Genomic DNA, 24,547 nt, shown 5'->3' with positions numbered 1-24,547 from the left:
AACAGTCTATTCAGTAGGACTATCAGCTGTGTACTGTATCCACCTCCTGCACAACACAACTGATGGTCCCAACCCCATTTATAAGGCTTGAAATCCCACTTATTAAACCTGACAGGGCACACCTGTGAAGTGAAAACCATTTCAGGTGACTACCTCTTGAAGCTCATCAACAGAATGCCAAGAGTGTGCGGAGCAGTAATCAAAGCAAAAGGTGGCTACTTTGAAGAACCTAGAATATAAGACATATTTTCAGTTGTTTCACACATTTTTGTTCAGTATATTATTCCACATGTGTTAATTCATAGTTTTGATGCCTTCAGTGTGTAGCTACAATATTCATAGTCATGAAAATAAAGAAAATTCTTTGAATGGGAAGGTGTGTCCAAACCTTTGGTCTGTACTGTATATACATATATATAGTCAGTCAGTCAGTCATTTTCTACCGCTTATTCCATAGTGGGTCACGGGGAAGCTGGTGCCTATCTCCAGCAGTCTATGGGTGAGAGGCGGGGTACACCCTGGACAGGTCGCCAATCCATCGTAGTATACATATATATAGATCTAGATCTATCTATCTATCTATCTATCTATCTATCTATCTATCTATCTATCTATCTATCTATCTATCTATCTATCTATCTATCTATCTATCTATCTATCTATCTATCTATCTATCTATCTATCTATCTATCTATCTATCTATCTATCTATCTATCTATCTATCTATCTATCTATCTATCTATCTATCTATCTATCTATCTATCTATCTATCTATCTATCTATCTATCTATCTATCTATCTATATACATATACTGAATAAAAATGTGATTTTGTGGTACTTTTATTCTGAAGGACAATGGCAGGAAGCGCTTTTTTTGCTGCGCGCAACAAAGGCGAAAGGTGCGCTAGCATAATGCTAAAGTCCTATGGTAAGGTTTCTTGAATGGATAACTGTTAAACCCTGATTAACTGAATACTCCTGCAACGTTGCAGGTTTCTACTTTGGCGACTCCGTGTGTTCCAGCGTTTTTAAATGTTAGGAAATAATGGTGATTTCTGTTTTTGGTCGCTGCTATCCATTAACTCAGCTTTGCTAATGCTTACCAAGTTGTCTGAAAATTTGGCCACAATGGCATTAATATGGTTGAAAATAATTTGAATACATGAGTGCTTCCAGCGTCTCGGATTACGAATGCATGCTGGATTCCTGAAAGGAAATTCTTGCAGTATGACATACGTTCAAAGAAAGGTGAGTTGTGCTGAAAGATATTGGTAAATTATTATTATTATTTTGCTTTTATTATGTAGTCATGCAACTCAAAAGCACGTATTACTAAAGAAAACTTGCATAGATCAGTTGTTAATGGCTTTGAGTCATTCTACAATGAGGTGGAAACGGGTCCCTTGATCATATATTCATGGTATTTAATTATATTTTATAAATAAAGACTGCGCTTTATATTATAAAACTAAAGTTTTGTGAAAGTGATATATAAAATTATAGCAATTAGTTAGAAATAATGCATTGACTGTAAAGTTTTTGTTGGGTGAAGAGGTAAGTGGAGGAACTGCATAAGGCATAAAATCTAAGATTTCTAAATTACTGTGTTTAAAATAACAAGATTTGTCAAACAACTTTAACCAGAGCTTTTCTGTGTTACTCTTTACTTTGCAGTCTGTGTGAAATAAAACCATTGTTGTCGTAATTATGCAATGTATAATTTTGATCAAGAATTGGATAAAAAAATAACAGGACATTTTTCTTTAGCATTGTTCCACTAATCTACAGTTATCAATGAGCTGTAATGAGAAAACAATAAACAAACATATATCTCTTAGATCATAGGTAACCCTATTGACAAATACAGGGGTTGGACAATGAAACTGAAACACCTAGTTTTAGACCACAATAATTTATTAGTATGGTGTAGGGCCTCCTTTTGCGGCCAATACAGCGTCAATTTGTATTGGGAATGACATATACAAGTCCTGCACAGTGGTCAGAGGGATTTTAAGCCATTCTTCTTGCAGGATAGTGGCCAGGTCACTACGTGATACTGGTGGAGGAAAACGTTTCCTGACTCGCTCCTCCAAAACACCCCAAAGTGGCTCAATAATATTTAGATCTGGTGACTGTGCAGGCCATGGGAGATGTTCAACTTCACTTTCATGTTCATCAAACCAATCTTTTACCAGTCTTGCTGTGTGTATTGGTGCATTGTCATCCTGATACACGGCACCATCTTCAGGATACAATGTTTGAACCATTGGATGCACATGGTCCTCAAGAATGGTTCGATAGTCCTAGGCAGTGACGCGCCCATCTAGCACAAGTATTGGGCCAAGGGAATGCCATGATATGGCAGCCCAAACCATCACTGATCCTCCCCCATGCTTCACTCTGGGCATGCAATAGTCTGGGTGGTACGCTTCTTTGGGGCTTCTCCACACCGTAACTCACCCGGATGTGGGGAAAACAGTAAAGGTGGACTCATCAGAGAACAATACATGTTTCACATTGTCCACAGCCCAAGATTTGCGCTCCTTGCACCATTGAAACCGATGTTTGGCATTGGCATGAGTGACCAAAGGTTTGGCTATAGCAGCCCGGCCGTGTATATTGACCCTGTGGAGCTCCCGACGGACAGTTCTGGTGGAAACAGGAGAGTTGAGGTGCACATTTAATTCTGCCATGATTTGGGCAGCCGTGGTTTTATGTTTTTTGTATACAATCCGGGTTAGCACCCGAACATCCCTTTCAGACAGCTTCCTCTTGCGTCCACAGTTAATCCTGTTGGATGTGGTTCGTCCTTCTTGGTGGTATGCTGACATTACCCTGGATACCGTGGCTCTTGATACATCACATAGACTTGCTGTCTTGGTCACAGATGCGCCAGCAAGACGTGCACCAACAATTTGTCCTCATTTGAACTCTGGTATGTCACCCATAATGTTGTGTGCATTTCAATATTTTGAGCAAAACTGTGCTCTTACCCTGCTAATTGAACCTTCACACTCTGCTCTTACTGGTGCAATGTGCAATCAATGAAGACTGGCTACCAGGCTGGTCCAATTTAGCCATGAAACCTCCCACACTAAAATGACAGGTGTTTCATTGTCCAACCCCTGTACATGGCTTATGACTTCTTTATTGACATATATTAAAATACAAACATACATTTAAGTGGACCTAGTAAAGGTTCTGTATGTTTAAAAGTTAATTCATGGAATTAAAGAAGTTTTTTTTTTAAATGCATCAGATTTGTGGCACCAACAGTCTACATTTTTTGTTGAATGACAATTTTTAGATGCTTTCCCTGTTTAATCTTTCAGATTTACTGTATGGTTAGGGCTATGTCATTAGTTTCACTTAAAAATCACAATAAATGTTCGAGATCAATTTAATGCATTTTTTCTTGTACACATTAATATATGGTGTTATGAGGTTTGTTTTGGTCTTTTTCTCCTTCTAGTTTCTGTCTAACTCTCATTCATCTGCCAAACACATGGGAAGCCAACACCTGCCACTGGAAGCCTTTATTGAAATTTGAAATATTTCTCCAAAAAAAAATAACAAATAATCATTTGCCATGCGTATCAGTTTGTGCCAGGGTCTGTTAACAGGTGCTATCATCCTCAACCTCCTCATACTTTATTTTGTATCGCGAGCCCAGCAACAGATGATGGAGAAAAGGAAGGAGCTCGGCAGGGGCTCGAGGAGAGCTGTCCAACCGGCTTCACCTTTCGGGGGAGCCTTAGGGATTATTGGAGGTGAGCATGGAGGAATGGCAGTAGAGGGCCATGGCCGAGGCCCACGCGTGACTGTTATTCTTCGGGAGTTTGAAAACTTTGAGAACTATGTTGGAGATGTGGCTAATTCCTTTCTTCGTCAACGTCCGGAGCTTCCCTTTCTGGCTGTGACCGACACGTTTCCATATCCTCCCGTTGTGCTTCCAGAGGGCGCCCGGCTTCTGGTGCTCTCTCCCAGCCCCGACCAGCCACCGCAAGCTCACAGGCCGGAGTTTCACGTGCAAACAGAGTTTGTCCTGTTGGTGCCCGACGGCGTGGAGCTGGAGCAACCAAGAGTTTTTGAGAGACTCATTAAAGAGTTGGAGGGTGAAGGTGGGGGACCTGTGAGGCTGGTAGCTGTGCCCGTTTTAGCGCGATCTGCAGTGCAGTGTCTCCACCTGCGGGTGAACCTCAAAGAGTGGACGGCTACCTACTCATCGGCCATCTCAGGGAGCAGTGGGAGTGTATGTACGGCTTTACAAGGAGATGCAGTAGTTCTGATTCGCACTGAAGACCTTTTTAACCTGTCTGTCCCTTTAGGGCATCCCCTCTTTCCTGCCCTGTTTGTTCAGACTACCTTGAGGGGCTGGAAGGTCAAACTTCTGGAAAGTCCTTATTTCTCGGCAAACCACCGACCACTTTTCAGCTCCGCTCACAATCAATGGAAGGCTGATACTCGACTTAAGGAGGCCACAGGGAAGCTCATGAGGAGCTTCGGTCTGAAGCGCCTCCTGCTCCCTGAGGGAAAGGAACAGTGGTTTGGCTGCACTAAAGAAACTCCTCGCTGCTTTGGCACTGTGCAGGATGACACGCCAGACTACCTGTATCTTGATCGCTGGACACCTCCATGCTGCCTGCGAGCACTGAGGGAAACCACCAAGTATGTTATCAATGTCCTGGAGAGCTCTGGTGTGCGTTACTGGCTCGAGGGAGGTTCTCTTCTCGGTGCCGTCCGCCATCAAGACATCATCCCCTGGGACTATGATGTGGACCTGGGTATCTACTTGGAGGACGTGCCCAACTGCGACCACCTGAAGAACCTGGACTCAGGCTCTCTGGTAGACGCTAACGGCTACGTGTGGGAGCGGGCGGTGGAGGGAGACTTTTACAGAGTTCAGTACAGCGAGGCCAACCACCTGCACGTGGATCTGTGGCCTTTCTACTCACGCAACAGCGTCATGACAAAAGACACTTGGACACAGCACAAACAAGATGTGGAGTTCCCAGAACACTTCCTGCAGCCACTGGTGCCAATGCCCTTCGCTGGCATCACAGCCTATGGCCCCAATAACCAAAGGGCCTTCTTGGAGCTTAAGTTTGGCGAGGGGGTGATTGAAAATCCCCAGTACCCCAACCCCGTTAAAAAAAGGCTGGACAGAAGCAAATTATAAGTGACAGTTGGGGCTCTGTCCTTTTTATGTTGCACTGTATTTATTTACTGAAAACAAATACCTCTAAAAGTTTTCTTTGAAAAATGCCAGAGCACTATACACTGCTATAACGGTTTCAGTTTTACTAGTATTACCTACTAGCTGCCAGCATTATATTCAGAGCTGCTAATTTTGTTCTAATATGTGTTCAAACATGAAGCTTGATGTTTAAAAGTGATGTATGTTCTTGAAGGGATACACACACTTAAAAAGACTACTAATGTTCTGACATTAGCCCCACCTTAAACAATCAACAACTGGTTTGCTATATAGTTGACTGAATGTATTGTACAGTAAAAATGTTACTGCTGCGAGGGTGGATTATTTAAAATTGGTGTTGTATGTTTGTGACTATTTACAGCAGGTTTTACCTTCCTTGTCCCCTTCATTTCCCTCTTCTTGAGTCCTTACGTTATTTCCTTCCTTGTATCCTTCTTTCCTTAAGTTTTTCAGCCTTTCCTTCTTTTCTTCCTTGTGTCCTACCTGCACCCTTTTTCGGTTTCCCTCACCTTCCTCACCTCCTTTCTTACCTTTCTTGGATCGCTTTGTGTGTCCTTTACTTGTTTCCTTGCCTTGTTCCTTCCTTCCAGTCTATATACAAAAATGAAGTAACATTTTATATATATATAGATATATATATCTATCGATAGATAGATAGACAGACAGACAGACAGACAGACAGAATTTTATTCATTTATTTTTTGTAAATGGGCATGTACAGCTGAGAACTCTCAAAATTGAAGTCTGTAAAAGTAGAATTTCTACATGATGATTGTGTAGAAAGTTACAAACAAATTTTCGCAACATTATCGCCAAAATATTGTGATACTGATACTGCATTTTTCTCTCTACTCTTTCTTTTCTACTGTCTCAGTGTCCCATCCTGTTGGCCAAAAATTGACCACAAGAGTTCGAATCCATTGGACAAGAAATAAAATAAGTCTTAATTATTGCATCCAGTTAGTCCTTTGCGGTTGCGTTATTGCACACATAGATTTTCAGATGATGGTGTTGTTAATTTTGTTCCCTTATTTTACAGCGATTTCGGTTTTGCACATCCTATAAATGATTGTTAGGGCAGGTCGATGCAATTTAGTTCCGAACAGCTCCATGAAAGATGAGGAAACAAGCGCCTCTGTTTACAGATGTTTCAAAGGCACGCTGGTCACACGGCGGATCTATAAAATTAAAGTATTTAGTTAGAAATAATGCATCGACTCAGAATCAAACTGAAATAGACACAAAGCTGCCATAAACCAGGCACAAATGATTTGTAATGTAGTTTGCATCGCTGTGTTGACCTGTTTTGGTTCTCATTTGGTATTTTTTGTCTCCTGTTAATCATTACTTGTCAATTGACAGGTCAGTTTACATTTCTTATTAACAGTTTTGCTTAATTTTGCGGTTAATTTTTCTGTTCTGGTTTGTTTTATTGTGAGTTGCATGTATTTTGACTGTTTATTTTGTGTAACAATTTTGTTTAAAATAAAAATAATTGAAGCTGGACTATCTGAAATTCAGATCATAGATTTGGAACATTAAAGCTCCATTTTAAAGTGTTTTGTAAAAAAATTTTGATATTTTTAAGCTGTTTACGTAAAGATTAACTTAATTGTACTGTTCAAGGAATTTGTGTCCATAAGTCCCCAGACTGTTGAAGTTTGCAGAAAACAAACATGATTCACCAGTAAAATACATTGGACAATGCTCATTTTTGTAACCATACCGTGCCTTGCGAATGTATGGAGACCCCTTAAACTTTTTGGCATTTTTTACATTGTAACCATAAGCTGCAATGTATTTTATGTGATCGATTAACACATAGTAATTGCGTAAAGTAGTAGGAAAAAGATACTTGGTTTTCTAATTTTGTAAAAAAAAGATGAAAGTGTGTTATTTGTATTCAGCCCCATATTGTCAATGTAGAACAACCTTTCGCTTTGACTACAGCTGCAAGTGTTTGTGGCTGTGCGTCTATCAGTTTTGCACATCTAGAGACCAAACGTTTCCCTCATTCTTCTTCGTAAAATAGTTGAAGCTCAAAGCATCAATTTGCCACAGATTCTTACATTTAGATGTAATTATTCTAACACATGAATATGGTTTGATCTAAGCTTTGGTCACATAGTCTCAATCAAATATTAAACTTTTTTGATTGTAACACAGGTATGAGTACTTTTGCAAGGTACTGTATATATGTAAAATGTCTATTTTCGCCATTTAATTTTCTTTATTTTTGGCATTTCTCCTTGAATCTGCTGAAGCGTAGGGGCATCTTGAAATTCAGCTCTGATGTCTGGAGCTAACTATTATTAGGTAAGGGAAGAAGCTCCCTGTCACTTCAGGATTTTATCCCATAATCAATAAATAATGGCTCTTGGCTTACTATTAAAGTATAATGGAATCAATAATGAATGTCATTTGAGCGCACACATTTATTGAACTACTTGAGTTCAAAAGATTATTAATATATATTTTTGCCGTTCATGCACCCAAACATGTTTTAAAATCTCAGAATCTCCACTGCTTCTTCATGAGCACTAGATGGCACAGCACGCCTAAGAGTTACCATCGTTGGAGACTGGTTATGACTCCACAAGCAGGAATGTAAGCAGAAATAGAAATCTGTTACTGAAATAAATAGCCGTCATTCGTCCCAAACCAGTCTGACATGAACACACCTTCCCATTCCAAGCAAGGAGTACCATCTTTTATGCGAAGCATTCCTAAAGATGTGTGTTTACATTCTTACCTGATAGGTTGTTCTTCGAAGGAGGATGTAGTTTGGTTTTCACATCTTTAACATTATTTATAGTTTTTTTCTTTTTATCCTTATAAATCATTGCGTCCTTACTAGCTAAATTAGGTAAATACATCCTGAGATGTCAACGTGTGTTACATGTATGTCATAAATATTGACAGGACTTTTTTTTTCTATGTTCATTTAAATAAATGCTTCATCATGCTGTTTATAGAGGGTGCATTCAGCAGACTGTATGGCACGAAGAACACCAAATACATTTTTTCTCTAAAACATGGGAACTGAACTCTTTTCATCATGAGGATACAATATCAGGACTTATGAGAAAGTAAATGCTTTTATTCATGTTTTTTCAAGAACCTCTACGGTGAGGGGCCTGCAGTCTTTATGCCAAAGATCCATTTATTTTCCTTTCTTTACATAAATATTGTGTGGAAACAAAACCCACCTATGTATTTAGATTTCTATTTAGTTAATCGAACATGTAAGAATACATGCCATATTTGTTCAAAATTAATCAACAAAGAAAGAGGAAAAAAGGAAAGAAAAGTTATTTTTTAAGGATTTTTTTTATATATATTTACTGCTTTCATTAGAAACAAGTCTTTATTTCTTGCTCTCCTACAGTTTTTAATGCCTAAAATTAACATTTTCTAATATGTGGGTAAAACCTATCAAATGCTTTTTGGTTTTGCTCTCAGCAAACAAAATCTAATATGCTGAAAAGTATAAATTCGTTTAGATTTTTGAGAAGGACCGCATTATTACATGATATATTCCAATAAAACAAAGTAGAAAGTAGATTAAAAAACCTTTAGATTGTTTAAACTGATTTTGTTTTTTTGTTGTTGTTTTTAACTTTCAAGAAGCAACAGATATGACAATTACATTTAGCCAATGCCACTAGAAGTCTTGAAAAGCAGTGTAGACCATGGATACATAGTGGTTCACATATGTCACTGATCTTATACAAATCAGCCCAAAACATGGCTCTTTTTGCATCATTTATTGATATTTTGTGAAAATGTATGAAAACAGAGGGAGGATATCTTTTAATGTTGGAAATTCTGAATTAGATAAACTTGCTTAGTTTTCTAGTAGTGTTACTGTTATGAACTTTAGCCTTTCACCTGCTAAATGAGACCTGTAGACTTTTCTGATCCTTAAAAAGACTGGCTTCAAGGTGAACTTTCTAGTACACTGTCTCCTGGGAACATTGTGAGTTATCTTGAATGTTATAGACTTTTGAAAAGTTAATAAACAGCCTGAAAAATTGTTTCCTGAAAAAAGTTTGAAAAAAGCCAAGGCTGATGGACTATCCTCTTGCATCTGTTGTGCATGCTAGATAGTGATGTGCTGATTCTTTTGGTGTTATTGCACATCTGAATGCTGGGAGACCAACCACAGAAATTAGATGTTCTCACCTGATTAGGGTTGCCTAAATAACTCCGACAATTACCACTTTCTAGCAGTTATGATTTATCTTATTTCCCACACTTTAATGTAGTTTCTGTTAAATAACCATTTAAATAGTGTAAGATGTTTGGTTGTTCATCTAGTTTGTATTTATTCTGAGATGTTAAACTTTACAGCTGAAAATCTCATCTTAACCATTGGTCTATATATTCCCAAACTAGTTTCAGTTACCAAACTTTTAACCATCTGACTAAGATTGTCACCCTCAGAGGACTAGAAACCCAAAACCATCGCGGCTGAAGTTTGCCAGGAACTGGAAACTACAAGGTGGCAACCATTAAAGAAGTTTTTGTCAGTGACAAGTCACTGTGAAACATGGCAGTGGAAGAATCATGTTGTGGGACTTTTTTTGCCTCCATTAGTACCAAAAAGTGGCTGGATTTATGATGGAGGACTACTTGCAACTTATTTAACTTTAACTCAGGTCAACAGTTAGTTAAATTGTGGGAGAGAATTAGGCGTTCCAACAGGACAATGCCCTCAAAGACACAATAAAACTGGTTTTGGATTCAATAAAGGAGCATAACTTTTAGCTTCTGGCATGACATCCACCTAAAACTGTGGTAAACAAAGGAGTCAACGTTGTAGAACACAAGGGAAACCTTTTTAAAAAAGAACTTAGAGACACAAGAAATTTAAGAATGACTGTTTTACCGTTTTAAACGAAATGAGTACAGCCTTACGGTACAAATTACATTTATTTCCTAAATGTAGCCTCATCGTAATGAACTCATTGCAACAAAACCTCTGCATGATGTTTAGATTTTTAAAAAGAAAATAAAAAAGGGGTTGTGTCCTTGAGAATTCAGGATCAAGTCAGACACCAATCCAGGGACCTTGTCGTCTTTTTACCGTGTTGGAGTCCATTTAGAGACTGGGAGTCTGAATGCTCGTGCTCCTTCATTTTACTGTGGGACAATAATGAGGCTAAAACTTCATCTGGTATCCTTGGGATGGGCAAATCAAACAAACATAAGAGAACATATGGTTACAAATAACGACCATAACGGACTAAAGAAAGCTTTCCATAAACACCCTCCAAATGACAAAAAAAAAATAACAATAGTACATTTTTCTATTTATCATCATGGCCATTTTCATGTAGGTGTAAGGCATACAGATTATCTACTTCCTCGCAGCATGGGGAATTGGATCTCCATCGCCAAGGTGAATGGGATCATTGCACTCTCTGCAAAGGACAGGATACTAAAAAAACAAGTAACGGGACCAATTACAGAATAAATGAAGGAGTCCAATAACAGAAATATAGTGCAGATAGTTAGAGAGTGTACCTTTGGTTGTTCTGCAAAAAAAAAACAAAAAAAACATTTTAAACAAAAAAGGGCATTTTGTTTTTTTTTACTATGAATACAATTTGGCCTGGACCTTACTAGAAATCAGTCCACAGCTCCTCAGCCCTTCAATTAAACGTTTATCTCCCGCTGCACAATTGACCAAAACCGTTTAAGATATTCAAAACAAATGATAAAGCACAGCCTTAACTACTATCAGCAGCAGTGTGTGCTTTACTTAAAGCAGCATGGAGCAAAACTGTTTCCTCTACCTGAACACCAGCATTTTGCTCAGAAAAACAATCTTGCTCAGAGCAATGATGACAGATTACAGCAGCGTGTTATAGTCTGCAAATGACATTTATCTTGTAAGAGAGACTATTTTAATTAAAAACCTAATGTGTTGTCAAACAAAAAGAATATTAACCTATAAAATGATTGGTCACATTTCTAAATAAAAAAAAAAGCATAAGGATGCAAAGACAGAGAAAAACACGAACACGACTGTATCTGCTGCACACTTTCTAACACTTGAGCACCCGTGCATCGATGTAAATCTATGAAACTCTGCATGCAGAATGTCTTACAGCTGATGATAAAACCTGCATGAAAGTAGCTATACTTGTTTGGTTTTATCAAGGACCCACCTGGGAAAAAATATATACCATTCCTATTGCTTTGATTTCACAGGTTGCATTGAAAAAGCCTGACCACATTTAAATCCAAAGAATTCCACATTTAACTATAGAAATTATTTCAGTCAGACATAGTTATTTTTTTTTATATAAATAGACAATTTCGGTCAGAGAAACAGTGTTCCACGAAAGATATAATGCTTTAGCAACAGAACTTCATATTCATTTGTCCAGCATGAATAAATGCATCATCTGCTGCAAACCTCGATGTAATTAGTCTATATTCCATGGATGCACACACTGGCCTCTTGACCAACTTTTAAGTGGCTCATAAAAACTTCAATTCTGACTTCAGGGTTGAACAATCGAATGCATCAAATAAGCTTGAGCAAGATAGAAAATAAACATTCCCATAAAGAAAAATCTAACCACCAAGTGTATTATGGTTTCTAAATATCCCGTAAGATTTTAGCTGCATCCCCTCCTGAAAAGCGGTTGAGGTCTGAGAGTGTTGCTTTGCATTGTAGTGTGCGTGTCCATCCTCTCTTCTCGGACTCTTCTTGGGGATCTTAAAGTTTCTGTTTGTTGGAGGGTTTGTGATAAAAATCATTTGGATTACATGGCTGACTCCTTCTCAGCAGAAAAGTCTGATTTTGCGCCCTCTAAGCCTCGTTTGTTGATGAGTGGCGAGTGCTCGGGGATGGCGGCGGACAAATCCCCGTCCATCCTGACCTCGATGCGCTCCGCTACTCCTTCGTGTTTGGAAGTTCTGTCCACAAAGAACTGCAGGAGGCCTGCTCCGAAAGCGTCACCTTCCACATTCAGCACCGTGCAGGTACGGTCACTAAAGAGGCACAGAATGGATAAGCAGAGAGATTTAATGTTATGATGATGGTTAAAGATCGAGACGTACATTTTTAATCAATAAAAATCTAAAAAGTGCAACGTGCATTTGTATTCAGCCCCCCTGGGTCAATACTTTGTAGAACCACCTGTCTCTGTTATTGCAGTCTATTTCTCTACCACATCTACAAACTGAAAGTTTCACATCGTATTTTTTACAAAGCTAAAGCTCAGTCAGACTGGATAGAGAGAATTTGTAAATATGAATTTTCAGGTCTTGGCACAAATTCTCAATTGGATTAAGATCTAGACTTTGACTAGACCATTTCAGCAGAATATGCTTTGATCCAAACCATTCCATTAAAGCTCGGGCTGTATGTTTAGGGTTGTTGTCCTGCTGGTTGTCTTTCACTCCAAGTCTGCTCTACTTTGCCCTCCATCTACCCAATATTCCCATCAACTCTGATTTCCATCTCTACTTGGAAAAAAATAAGCATCCCCACATTATGATACTACCGCCACCATATTTGACCATGGGGGTGGTGTGTCCTGGGTGAAGTCCAGTGGTTTCAACCCAAACACAGCATTTTGCATATCAACCAAAACGCTCAAGTTTTTGTCTGGCCAGAGCATCTTTTTCCCCCATGTTTAGTGCGTCCCCTACATGACTTGCAGCGGATTTTTAAAAGTGACCGCTTTCAAAAATTGTTTTGCCATTTTTCCATAAAAAGGCCCGGTTTGTGTACAGACTCTTCCACCTTAGCTGTCCACCTGTGGAAAACCTCCAGAGTTACCTTGGGCCTGTTGGCTATTTCTCTGATGAATGATCTCTTTCCCCAGGCTGTCAGTTTAGGTAGATGACCATGTCTTGGTAGATTTGCAGTTGTGTCATACCCTTCCTATTTTCAGATGGTGAGTTGAACAGGTGGACTCCATTTACTAATTAGGTGACTTGAAGGCAGTTAGAACTGGATAATGGTGTCTAAATACAAATACTTGTCACACTTTTTACATTTGTATTTCTAAACAAATTTAGAAAACTATGTATTAGTTTCCTTTCATCTCATAACTATGCATTGCCTTGAGGTCTACCACATAAAATTAATTTTATTGAAGTTCGTGGTTGTAATGTGATAAAATGCAAAAGAAGTGAATTCAGGTTGTATACTCACACAAGCCAGTCAACAGCCAGGATAAGAGAGATGTCAGTAGTGGGTAGTCCTATGGCTTCCAGGATAATAGCTAGAGTCAGCACACCCCCTGCAGGTATACCCGCTGCTCCAACACTGGACGCTGTAGCCGTCACACTAACAAACAGAAGGCACAATGTCCCCAAACTAAGGATTACCAAGCATTTTATACAAACACTAAGCTGCAAATATATTAGCATATATAGTTTTTTTTTTTTTTTTTATGATTTCTGCAAGTGGAGGTGTATCACTGCAGGTTTCAGACTTACAGGATTGTTATGACTTGGATAAAGTTGAGACTGGTGTTGTTCAGCTGGGCGATGAAAACCGCCGCCACACACTGGAAGAGGGCAGCCCCGTCCATGTTGACGGTGGCGCCGATGGGCAGGATAAAGCGGCTGATGTGCTTGGACACGCCGTTTTTCTCCTCTACGCACTTCATCATGAGGGGCAGAGTGGCAGAGCTGGAATCAGGAAACAGAGGAGGGGTTGAGTGCATGAGAGTGTGTGTCTGTGTGCTCTTTAAACAGGAGGGCCTCAGTTTGTGGATATTTAACGACCCTGACTGAGCAAAGAAATGCGAGCTTGAGGTGAAATACCTAGAACTTGTTCCGAAAGCCGTGGCCAAAGCTGTGAATATGCCCCACAGGAAGGTGTACGGGTTCTTCCTTGTAATGATGAAGTAGATTCCTGGCAGCACCAGGAGGCCATGGATGGCATGTCCAATCATGCAGCAGGCAATATATTTTCCCAGGCTGGCAAATAGCTTGCCGACGTCTTCCATCTCCACAATCTTACCAGCGACGAGGAACATGATACCGAAAGGGGCGTACCTGCAAAGACAGGGACAATACTGCAGATCAGGTTTCTGGGACACAACACAAAGGAAATGTTACTCCGTGATAAATCTTACTAAACATATTCTGAATGCTTTGTTCAAGAAAAACATTTGAGATCTATTAGAACTACTAGAACTATTAAAACACCATCTACACTTTCGCATCTCTGATGAAAGATGTTAAAAAAGCCTCAAAATAAAATCTTTCAGAAAACCTTTCAGCACTTTTATTTTTATTATTTATAGTAATTTTTAACTTGATTATAGTATCTATAAACTTTTTTTCAAAACTAAACATAAATATGAAATATATTACTCTGTATTATTTAGCATTTTCACAGAATTTCTGAAATCAACAATAATTTACATTATAAAAAATGTTTACACAAATTTCCTTTAAGTATCCATAAAGGTCGTACAACTACCACGTGTAGTAGGAGAGATAGATATATTTTTTAAGCTTTTTAAATGAATGCGCCTTGGGAGACGAAGTTGCGCCAGAGGCTTTTGGATCTCTGCATTTTACAGACATACATTTTTATTTAAAACACATTTTTACTTTGTTTCTAATAAGATTGTCCCAATTTGAAATTTTGCCACGGTTTTTACGTGGTCACCTTTGCATTTTGAATTTTTGTTGGGTTCCACCCAGTCAAAAACAACCAAACATTGACAAGCACATTTTCTTACCACATGATCCAGGAGACCAGTACCATGGTGGCCTCGTTAAAGGAGTTGAAGAACTTGATGAGTATCTCTCCTTCGTCACCCAGCTTCCTCAGAGCCACACCAAAAACAATAGCGAAGACCACCAGGCCAAGGATGTTCATGCCATCTTGATCTGTTCCAAAGGGAACCTAAAGAAAAAGCAAAGATTCATTATAAAAATACCGTAAGAGGAAACAAAACATCTTAAAATTCATCTTTAGAGTATTGCAAAGAACCAAATAGATCCCTTACCGTTTCCACTGTGATGTTCATGGTGTCGTTCCTTCTTACCAGCTTGTAGGAGGTTGCATACTAGTAGGAAGAATCATTTTATTCGTTAAGAATGCTAAGAAGTCCACAATCATTTTATCGTGCCACTTTTTGTTATGTAAGGTCATTATGAAGACTATGAAAAAAAAAAAAAAAAAAAAAATCACAGATTTAAAGTGTAATACTCACTGACTGAAAGGCAGCAGACACCAGATTGGAGGGGAAGATGTTTCTGTGAAAAGAAATAAAATCAAGATGTATTATTTCTCTTCACAAACTCATGAGATAAAAGTCAAAACCTTGAGCAGAAATGTTTAAGCCTAATGTCTTACAGGATATGTGAGATGGATCAGTGTATTATAGCTAACAGGTAAATCTCTAAACCTAATTTGAAGAGTTTAAGCGTTTTGGAGCACTGGATCACAAAGAACCTCGAGTTATAGCATTTTTATCAGCTGACAGATTATTAGACTGTTTTAGTCATCTCATGAGGCAACAGCTTCAAGAACTAAACTATTAATTCCCTTTCCCCCATTCTGTGCTAACTAGTACAAAAGTTCCTACATACACTAAGTCCAACTGCAAATTAAATCCCCCAAGAACTCGTAAAACCTTGTGTACTCGATACCCCTCCACCCAGCCATCTGTAATAGATTTAGAGCAATAAGGCATTAACTTCACAAGCTCCTTATCAGCCAATCACTGGAGACGTCAGGCTCAAACATCATGTGATGCGGCAACATGCTAGAGACGGCCAGGAGGTTTGACCATGATGCAAAAAATATGTTGGATTTATTAACATATTATTCATATATTTACTAAACATTTAATACAGAGTAGGAAAAAGTCAGCAATAAACAATGAAACTTTAAAAATGGTTTTACATTTATAAGAGATCATGAATCCATCGGCCAGATATCAGAATTGGCCGATTTTTCCTTGATCAGCTCTTTCTTCGTGATCAACACGTTCACATTCTGAAAATAGATTTTTTCCCCCTTATTTATTAAATTGATCAGCAATACAAATTCCCACTATAACTGCTCTATAAGCAGATTAACAAACAAGAGGCATATTGATGCACTTTTATAAGTTTAATTAAAAAAAACAATAAAGGTTAAAAGAATATCATTTCTGTTTGATATAAAACTACCCTATTTAAAAGAACCTGCAGCACAGTTCGTTTTTCTATTTTTGTTATAGTGCTTGGGGAAAAAATTGGGAAGTTAGTACTGACCAGTACAAGCCAGAAAATCTAATCTGAAAGGACGACTTTGGATCACTGAGCAACAGTCCAATCCTTTATACTCAGGTGAGACACTCCTGATGTATGTGGTACAGAAGTGGCTTAACCCCATGCTCAACTACAGTTGTAGTCCACTTCCTGGGTATTGGTAATCCAATATTGGATTAGTGGTAATTCTTGAAGCTCTGACTTCAGCTTGAGCCCCACCTTGTAATGCTGCCCCAAATTCTTGAGCTGGCTTTTCTTCACAAACCCCTCAAGGTGGCAGTTATTTCTAAGAATTGTGCACCTTTTGGTGGCACTGTTTTTTCCTTCCACACAACTTTCCTTTAATATGCTTGGATACAGCCCTCAGAGACCAGCTAAGTTATTTCGCAATGACACTTTGGAGGTTTACTTTCCTTCCCTGTGGAAGCTGTCTGGGATTAGCAATGTTGATTGTGAAGATCATAACCAATCATTTCTGTATAAAAAAAAAATCATTTTTATTGGTCTTGTGCAATAATAATTTTTTGAGACGTCAAATTTTAGGTTTTTCATTGGTTTACACCTATAATTAACAAAGACAACTGAAATAAACACCTGAAATATAGCACTCCGAGTGTAAATATTTTTTTAAGTTGAATTTTTGAAGTAAAATAACATTTTTATTGTATTCTGGTATATTTAGAGGCACTTGTAGCATTAGTCCTACATGTTTAGAAATGGAGACAAATGCCCGCACTGTGCTGTCTATTGTCACTTCGAATATACAGCAGCTCACACCTAAACAGGTCTACTTCCTCTTCCTTGTTTCAACCACTGATGTGAAACTCCATCCCGTTGAACTCTTGATACCAGGTTTCCAGTGAATCCTCCTCAGCTAAATGTTATTTTCAGTGTTAAAAGAATGCGTCACCGTAGGGTCTTCTATGATTAACATGTGACAATGCTATGTAAATTGTGAGATAAAACACAAAGGTGTCATTGTCATGCCAATGCTGCCTGGTACACACACATCCGTGTTTTACTATCTTTATGAGGACTTTTCGGTTACTTCCATTCATTTTCCTTGATTTTTAGTGCCTAACCCTGACCCTAACACTAACCCTAACCAGTTAATACCTAACCCTAACAATAACTCAATTCATACCCTAGTCCTAAACCTAACCCCTGTCCCAAGAACGGAATTTAAAAAAGTGAGGACCAGGAAAATGTCCTCACTTTGTGATAAAAATACGAAAAATGGTTCTCACTCAGCAACAAGTACAAGAACACACACACACAGCCCCATCACATGCTGTTATGAAGGTGTGTCTTCATTTTTTTTTTTCTTAAGTGTGACTTCTTCTTGGAGTTTCATTTCCTCGTCTGATCCGGGGAAGGACAACGAGGAAAAATAAATGTTTGACTTTAAACCTAACAGCTGTTTTAGTATAAAGGTAAAAAAAAAAAAAAAATCAACCAAGCCAGCTAACCTGACAGAGGTACAATATAAACAGCTAATATCCAACGCATTTCAAGGAAAAAAATCTGTATTTATTGTCACATTTTTCTGCAGCTTAAGATATCCTTGACTGCAAACAAACCAACAGACGACATCACAGCTAGCCAGCGACTGTGCAAGAAGACATTTGGCTTATGTGGGAAAGTTAAACACAGAAGATAAGAAATGTCAACATGCATAGGAGTGGCTGTAAACTTGTCCTATGATGGATCCGTCTGACCCTGCAGCGTGGTCTGCATAAAAATGCATTGATCCCCCCCCAAATGGTGACATCAAATATTAAAGCCAGCCTGGAACTATGAGCTACGTCAAAGTTATGCTCCGACAAACAGGTCAGACCCACCCAGCGTGTTTGACTGTGAACCCATCCAAAACACAGAGGGAGATGGAGGGGGCTCACTCTGATGAGGGACCTGCTGTCTGATTACAATAACGTGAAAACGTGCGTGTGTGTGTGTGTGTTAGTGTACTGGTGGCAACACAAGATAAACCTTGTTTTCCAGCTTGAAACAACTGATAGCTGTAGTCAGTCAGATGCTGAATTCAGCCAGCTCAGTATAACCAGGTCAGCAACCTCTCTTACAGCGCATCTCCATATAATAAGAATAAACACCTAACAAAAACTATGGGTGCTTACTGCTTCCAAAGAAAGTAAAAAGTGAAGCGGCAGTCTTCATGGGTAACTAAATGTACTTGAACATAGGATCAATAGCAAGTGGGAAAATCTTTGTAAATGTAGATCTATTTACACCTGAGATGATTAATGAGCTGCAGCAGCTTTTTAAAGGAAGACTGATGAAACTGATGAGCTTAAACTAAAAAGGTTTTCTTTAAGATCAGTGTGCAATATGTCACGGCTGTGTTTAACCATTTATGGTTAAACGTATTAAAACTTAAGACTGTAAGAAAAGAAAATGTGTTTTTTCTTTATTTTCTTACCTATTTTATTTATTTTTATTATTTCAGTTTTGATATGATAATATGAACTACAACAACATTTAATTTCCCTTTGGGATTAAGTACTTTTGAACTGAATGTTTATATTTATTAATTTGTTATTCATATGTTTAGTATCTAAAAGTTTGTGTCCTCATTATCATTGAACAATTGCATTTCCTGGGTGCTACACACCAACATCCTCTCTGTTAACTGCCCATTTATTCCCATGCTGCCACTTGTATTTATTTTGTGGTCTTCTACATTCTGTATGAAAATGGTGCTATTAAAAACAGTGACTGATTATCTAATTATGTCCTGGCATTTCAAATCCTATAAGAGAAGGAGAAGGGAGTGCTTCCTTTACTCTGTGAGCCTAAAGACCCAGATCTGAGTACTGAAAAGTAGGCGATTGTGTTGTAAGTCATAGATCTGGTTTTGCAACATGCCGTGCTAAATATCAATGGGTAATGAAGTTAATCTGTTTATAGCAGTCAGGCAGCTTGAAACTCTGTGTATCATGTGTAAAGCATTCCCATGACTTCAATTGTGTTCTTCTAAATGATGAGCTATGGAGGAATGCCACTCTGCCTGGTTTACACAGGTACTGTGTATTCCTGCATGTGTCAACCGGGTGACTTTAGTTAATCAGAGCCTCATTTGCATGCAATGTCCAGGGATCGTGTTAATGAGTAAACAACTTCTGCTCTGTTACACATGGCATTTTTAAACACAATAGCTGTTATATTTCAGGAGGCTAGGTGGCCCTCCAGGAGAAAGAGGAGGAGATGTGGAAAATCCATCCATAATTACTGAAAGCTGCCTTGAAAATAACTTTATGTAACAGCTGCGCGTGCATTCAGCCCTGAATGTGAACAGACTTCTGCAATGGTGATGAGAAGTTATGTTTTTTGTTTAACTACGATTTTTGGCCTTTGCGGTAAAAACATAATCAGGAAACGCTGAGGGCTCCTGTCAGACAGGGGCTGGTTTATAGTAGTGGGGTTGCTGGGGTTATAAAAAGTTACGGTTTTAAAACTGCAAACATTTTCTGTTATACTGATTTAAAATCATCTTAGTGAGAATCAAGAGTAATCAGAGTTTTAGTACTTCTCCCCACCCATTGTACTGCACACTGTCAATCAGCTGGCTGAAAAAAAAAAACAAAAAAAACATACAACTTGTTTCCTTCACTTACAACACACAAAAATTAAACTAGTAACTTATTCAAAGAGTTGGACTAATTAACTAGGTCATATTAGCTTATTATATGACAGTTTAATATGATGTGCAATAAGCTCTTGAAAGACAGATTTAGCGGTTGTTTCGTCCTCTTATTGGTGAAGAAAAACAAGGAAGATCTGTTCTTAATTTGTTTTTCATATCTCAAGGGTCTCTAGGGCTGAAGAATTAATTGTTGCTTTCTGAAGAAGACTGTATTTTGAGAAAAGCATCATCTCCTAATGGGTTAAAAAAGAACTGGGATAGTTAAAAAAAACTAGAAAAAACATTTTGAGCTCCACCAAAGTCTGACTCAGCTATTTCCATCGACTACCCAAAAGTAAGGTGAGGCAACACATTCCCATGAACCATGCTTAAAAAAAAACTAACATCTGGTTAGCTGAAGCAGAAATCACAGGTTCAGCAAGTTTAAACTGCAATCAGCCAACCAGCACCTTGCATTAGAGACATGTGAGAGCAGATTTTGCTGAGTGTAGATGCACAAGCTTGAGTCTAAATATAATCCAACCAGACATTAGCCTGCTGCAGTCTGGTTAGGTGGTGTTGTCTGTTTTCTGTGAACGGAAATCCTCTGACATTACAAGAACAGAGGGTGGAGAAACTACTTTTTTATTTTAATGTTTGGTAACACAGGAACAGGAAGATGTGTGCCCTTCATGGCAGGAAACGCCTCGTAATTGGTCTCAGACCACAAGACCATGAGCACTTCTTCAAGTGAAAATGGAAATTAGTAATACTCGGGTGGGTTGACTGTAATAGTGACCTACTGATACACTATTTAACTTCATTGGCCACAGGCAAGAACCTCATGGTGCATTCAAGTACAGCTTGTACACTTGATTATCCAAAATGAACCACCTCCAAAGGAAAATGAATCAACTTTTGTAATCCCAAATAAATGTCAATACTCCAGAAATAATATTCTTGACCATTTAAGTAATGTTACTTTTGTGTATTAGTATTATTAAATTACAAAATCACTTTTATATTACCGGTAGTCATTTATTTAAAGAAAACAAATCTTAAAGCGTTCATTTGCTAAAGACATATTTTACACAAATTGTAATTGTGAGATCAGTGTACAGCCATATGTTTAAATATTAAACTATTCAAATTATTAAAAAGCTGAAACTGTCTGTATGAGACCAGGATGCTCCATTGTAACCCTTTAGAAGCTATTTTTAGGGGCAGGAGTTAGTAGTAGACATTCAAAAAAGGGTCACTATGAAGGACATCAAGGAAAACATTATTTTAAATACATAAATAAAGCAACTAGCCAACCCTGTTTGTTTCCCTTTAAAACGTATAGGCGATGTCGATGAGTTTTGACTTGTTTATGTACGGTGGAGTTAAAACGCGGTAAAAAAAAAAAAAAAAAAAGCGCGTCTGGCGTTTTGCGGATTTAACTCACAGGAGAAACCAGACGCTGATGCAACTGCTTGTTGTCATTACACGCATGGCGCGCTTCCAGCAACACCGGATGCGTAACGTGGCCATAGTGCCACTGTTTACTTTATTGGAGGAAACTGAAATACATTGTGTGGTGCGCATGAACAATTACGCACAACTTTCGGACTCACCTTATCAGGTCTAAGAAGGAGTCTACAACTTCTTTATGGGCCGGGACGTCATCGGTCATGTCATCATTACCTGTCGTGTTGGTTATTAACACATTTCCCGGCTTGATGATGAAAGCCATCACCACCCCGATGGACGAGGCTATCAACGTGGTCACCAAGAAGAACAGCATGGCCCAGCCGCCCAGTTTCCCCAGAGCTTTGGGGTCGATGCTCGCCGCTCCGGACACCAAGCTGCAAACCACCAGGGGGATGATGATCATCTTCAGCAGCCGGATGAGGATCTCACCAGGGAAGCCGATGTAGATCTCCTGGGTTTTAGTCAGCGACACGCTGCGCAAACCGAGGCCGATAAAGACCCCCACAATGACCCCGGCCACGGTCAGGATCACCAGCAGGTTCGCCCTCACGATCTTCTTCACCTCGGAGAGCGGCTCCGGTCTGCTCTTCTTTTGCCCGGTGAGCCCGTTGGCCAGCGGCTCATCGCGGTGCGCCACGCCGTTGGATGCCTTGACTTCCTCCAGATCTACCTTCTCAGCCATTTTCTTCAAAGTTGCTTAAAACCTAACAAAAGTACAAAGACGTGTTTTAATGACTCTAAATGAGGCGGGAGTCTTCCTGAGCTTCAGTGCTGTTAACAGCCGACTTCCTTGACTTTGGGTACTTCAGATGCGCGGAAATGAGAGCAGATGTTCCAACCACGCTTTAAACCGGCATTTTCAAAGCTCCTCCCTTTTACGTAAGACTGGGCGTATTCTGAGAGGAAACACGCGTTGGGTGCTCCATTACGTTCCTTAAAATAAAACATCATGGCGTGTGTGGTATCTTATGTGCTCACTAGCCAAAGAATTTCCCTCTAATATTTGAAAACGTGTTACTAAGGTAAAATACCACGGTGGCCGACTGGAGACAAAAACAAGCTTCAACGAAGCCCTTTCTTTAGCATGACTGTTGCATCATGCTAAAACGTGGCACTGCAAGGCTTTATTTTCTTAAACAAATTTTACAGTTGTTAATCGTAGAAGAACTAATGAATTTATTATCATTTTATTAAATTATAAATAGCATACAACAAGAGAAACAGATAGATATTAGAAAACACAGATATTAGAAAACACAGTGCCCTTTAAACATATTTGCATCCTCAGATGTTTGCTTTTTTTTCTCATTTAATTGTTTCAGGTCATAAAACAAAGTTTAATATAAAGGATAACCTGAGAAAATACTAAAACCTGTGTTCAAATTATATTTTTTTCTAAGGGGAAATTTATTAAGAGGAAAATAGTACCAATCTGGTCCTATGTGGAAAAGTATTTGTCGAACCTTGAATTAATTGTAATTACCCCTAAATATATGGTGTTGCTGGTGTAACTTGTAAGATACACCAGCAACAGTATTTCTAAGGCTTTGCGACTCTAGTAACCTACAGTGAGAGCTGCTTTCCACAAAAAGAGAAAACATGGAGCAGTGATGAACTTTCCCAGGAGTAGCCTACCAAAACTAAGAACGCATCAACGACTCACCCAGAAGGTCACAGGAGAACCTAAAACAACAGCTAAAGCACTGGAGGTGCATCACTTTTCTAAGTGAAGGTCAATGTTGGAGATTCCACGACAAGAAAGAGGGTGGGAAAATACTTATCAGCACAGATATAAAACAAAACACATCAAACATATCAAAGTGCAGTAATGTACAGTGCATAAAGTCACTCTACAGCCACAAACTAATAAAATTTTATCTGCTAGACCAGTATGTAGTAGAAAAGGATTGTGAAGTGGAAGGAAAATAAACATTCTTTATCATGTAGTATGCAGTGTGCATTTGTATTTAGACCAGAGTCCATTGGCGGAAATCATGGGGGGGACAGAGGGGATGTGTCCCCCCGTTCCATATAGATTTCCCTCCCAATAATCATTGTAAATACAAAAAAAATTTTTATAATGTAGTAATATTTAATAAAAGCACAGCTAAAGTGATCCAAGTTAGATAGTATGGAAAAAAACATTCCCTAATTATTAAAAGTTCACGATAGTCCTATCCCACAAAGTGGTTTGGTCCACATGCATATGCTATTTCCAATGGGAGGGGCCACCGGCTGCTACTCTCAGTTCCGTTTTCAGAGCAGGTCAGACATGCTTAATGAGGAAATTGCACTGATGTGTAAAAGCCAGTTGCCAGTAAGTTCAGGATGAAATTGTCAGATATAAACCTAATTCATATTTTACTGTCATTTTAGATTTGTTCCCTGTGTGAGATCCAGAGCAGCGGATTACTACAGGGCAGAGTTCTTCAAAGTGTTAGAAAGTGTGGCTATATAAATAAACTTGACTTGACTTGAAGGTTCAGTTTTGTCAACACTTTGACCAGGAAAGTCTAAAAAATCTCCAAAAGGTAGAGAATGCCCTCCTCACTGGAGAAGTAGATGAGTCATTAGATCAGTACCCTGAGCTGAACAAAGATTCTCTCTCTATACAGTCTGCCAGGAGTTTGTTGGATCCAGCGACACTCAAAAAAGTACATTTGGTTCTTTTGTTTAGAGAAATGGTGCTTATTTTTTGTTAGTTGGAAATTTTTTTGTGTGGTTGACAGACACTGTACAGGTCTTTCTCAAAATATTAGCATATTGTGATAAAGTTCATTATTTTCCATTTCAGCAACATCAATAGTGGCTACCGCTGCTACATTGATGAACCTTTTAACAGAATATAGTGCATTTTAACAGTCAAAGCCTTTACAGCAACTACTACAATGTCAAATAAAATTTTAAGAATTTTAGCTACAAATTTAACACTGGCACCATGGATCAATCCAGGGAAGGTAATTTCAAA

At 38.7% G+C, this 24,547-nt stretch overlaps 2 protein-coding genes across 3 annotated transcripts; one reads left to right on the top strand and one right to left on the bottom strand.

Moving 5' to 3' along the window:
• Positions 1-873: 873 nt before the first annotated feature.
• On the top strand, positions 874-6,725 carry LOC124883944 (fukutin related protein). 2 transcript variants are annotated; one of them, XM_047391439.1, is made up of 2 exons: positions 874-1,249; positions 3,474-6,725. In XM_047391439.1, exon 2 carries the CDS (start codon positions 3,591-3,593, stop codon positions 5,178-5,180), a length of 1,590 nt encoding a protein of 529 aa, XP_047247395.1. In that variant the 5' UTR covers positions 874-1,249; positions 3,474-3,590; the 3' UTR covers positions 5,181-6,725. The 2 variants fall into 2 exon arrangements, with proteins under 2 accessions (XP_047247395.1, XP_047247396.1); XM_047391440.1 differs by having other exon boundaries at positions 890-929.
• A 3,365-nt stretch (positions 6,726-10,090) lies between these two features.
• On the bottom strand, positions 10,091-23,479 carry slc1a5 (solute carrier family 1 member 5). Its single transcript, XM_047391438.1, has 8 exons — positions 21,723-23,479; positions 15,422-15,464; positions 15,215-15,274; positions 14,945-15,111; positions 14,016-14,249; positions 13,686-13,880; positions 13,399-13,533; positions 10,091-12,227 (listed from the first exon to the last, which is right to left on the bottom strand). Exons 1-8 carry the CDS (start codon positions 22,259-22,261, stop codon positions 11,999-12,001), a joined length of 1,602 nt encoding a protein of 533 aa, XP_047247394.1. The 5' UTR covers positions 22,262-23,479; the 3' UTR covers positions 10,091-11,998.
• Between the last annotated feature and the right edge of the window lie 1,068 nt (positions 23,480-24,547).

Source organism: Girardinichthys multiradiatus, chromosome 18, assembly GCF_021462225.1.
Source record: "Girardinichthys multiradiatus isolate DD_20200921_A chromosome 18, DD_fGirMul_XY1, whole genome shotgun sequence".
NCBI lineage: Eukaryota > Metazoa > Chordata > Actinopteri > Cyprinodontiformes > Goodeidae > Girardinichthys > Girardinichthys multiradiatus.
This window is presented reverse-complemented; position numbering and strand designations above follow the sequence as displayed.

Bases quoted from the DNA above. Each gene is read 5' to 3' on its own strand.
- LOC124883944 (XM_047391439.1), top strand. From the start codon at position 3,591: ATGCGTATCAGTTTGTGCCAGGGTCTGTTAACAGGTGCTATCATCCTC.
- slc1a5 (XM_047391438.1), bottom strand. From the start codon at position 22,261: ATGGCTGAGAAGGTAGATCTGGAGGAAGTCAAGGCATCCAACGGCGTG. The intron at 13,881-14,015 runs GTATTTCACCTC...TCCTGATTCCAG, and splicing joins GCTTTCGGAACAAGTTCTAG to CTCTGCCACTCTGCCCCTCA. The intron at 13,534-13,685 runs GTAAGTCTGAAA...TCTGTTTGTTAG, and splicing joins ATCCAAGTCATAACAATCCT to TGTGACGGCTACAGCGTCCA.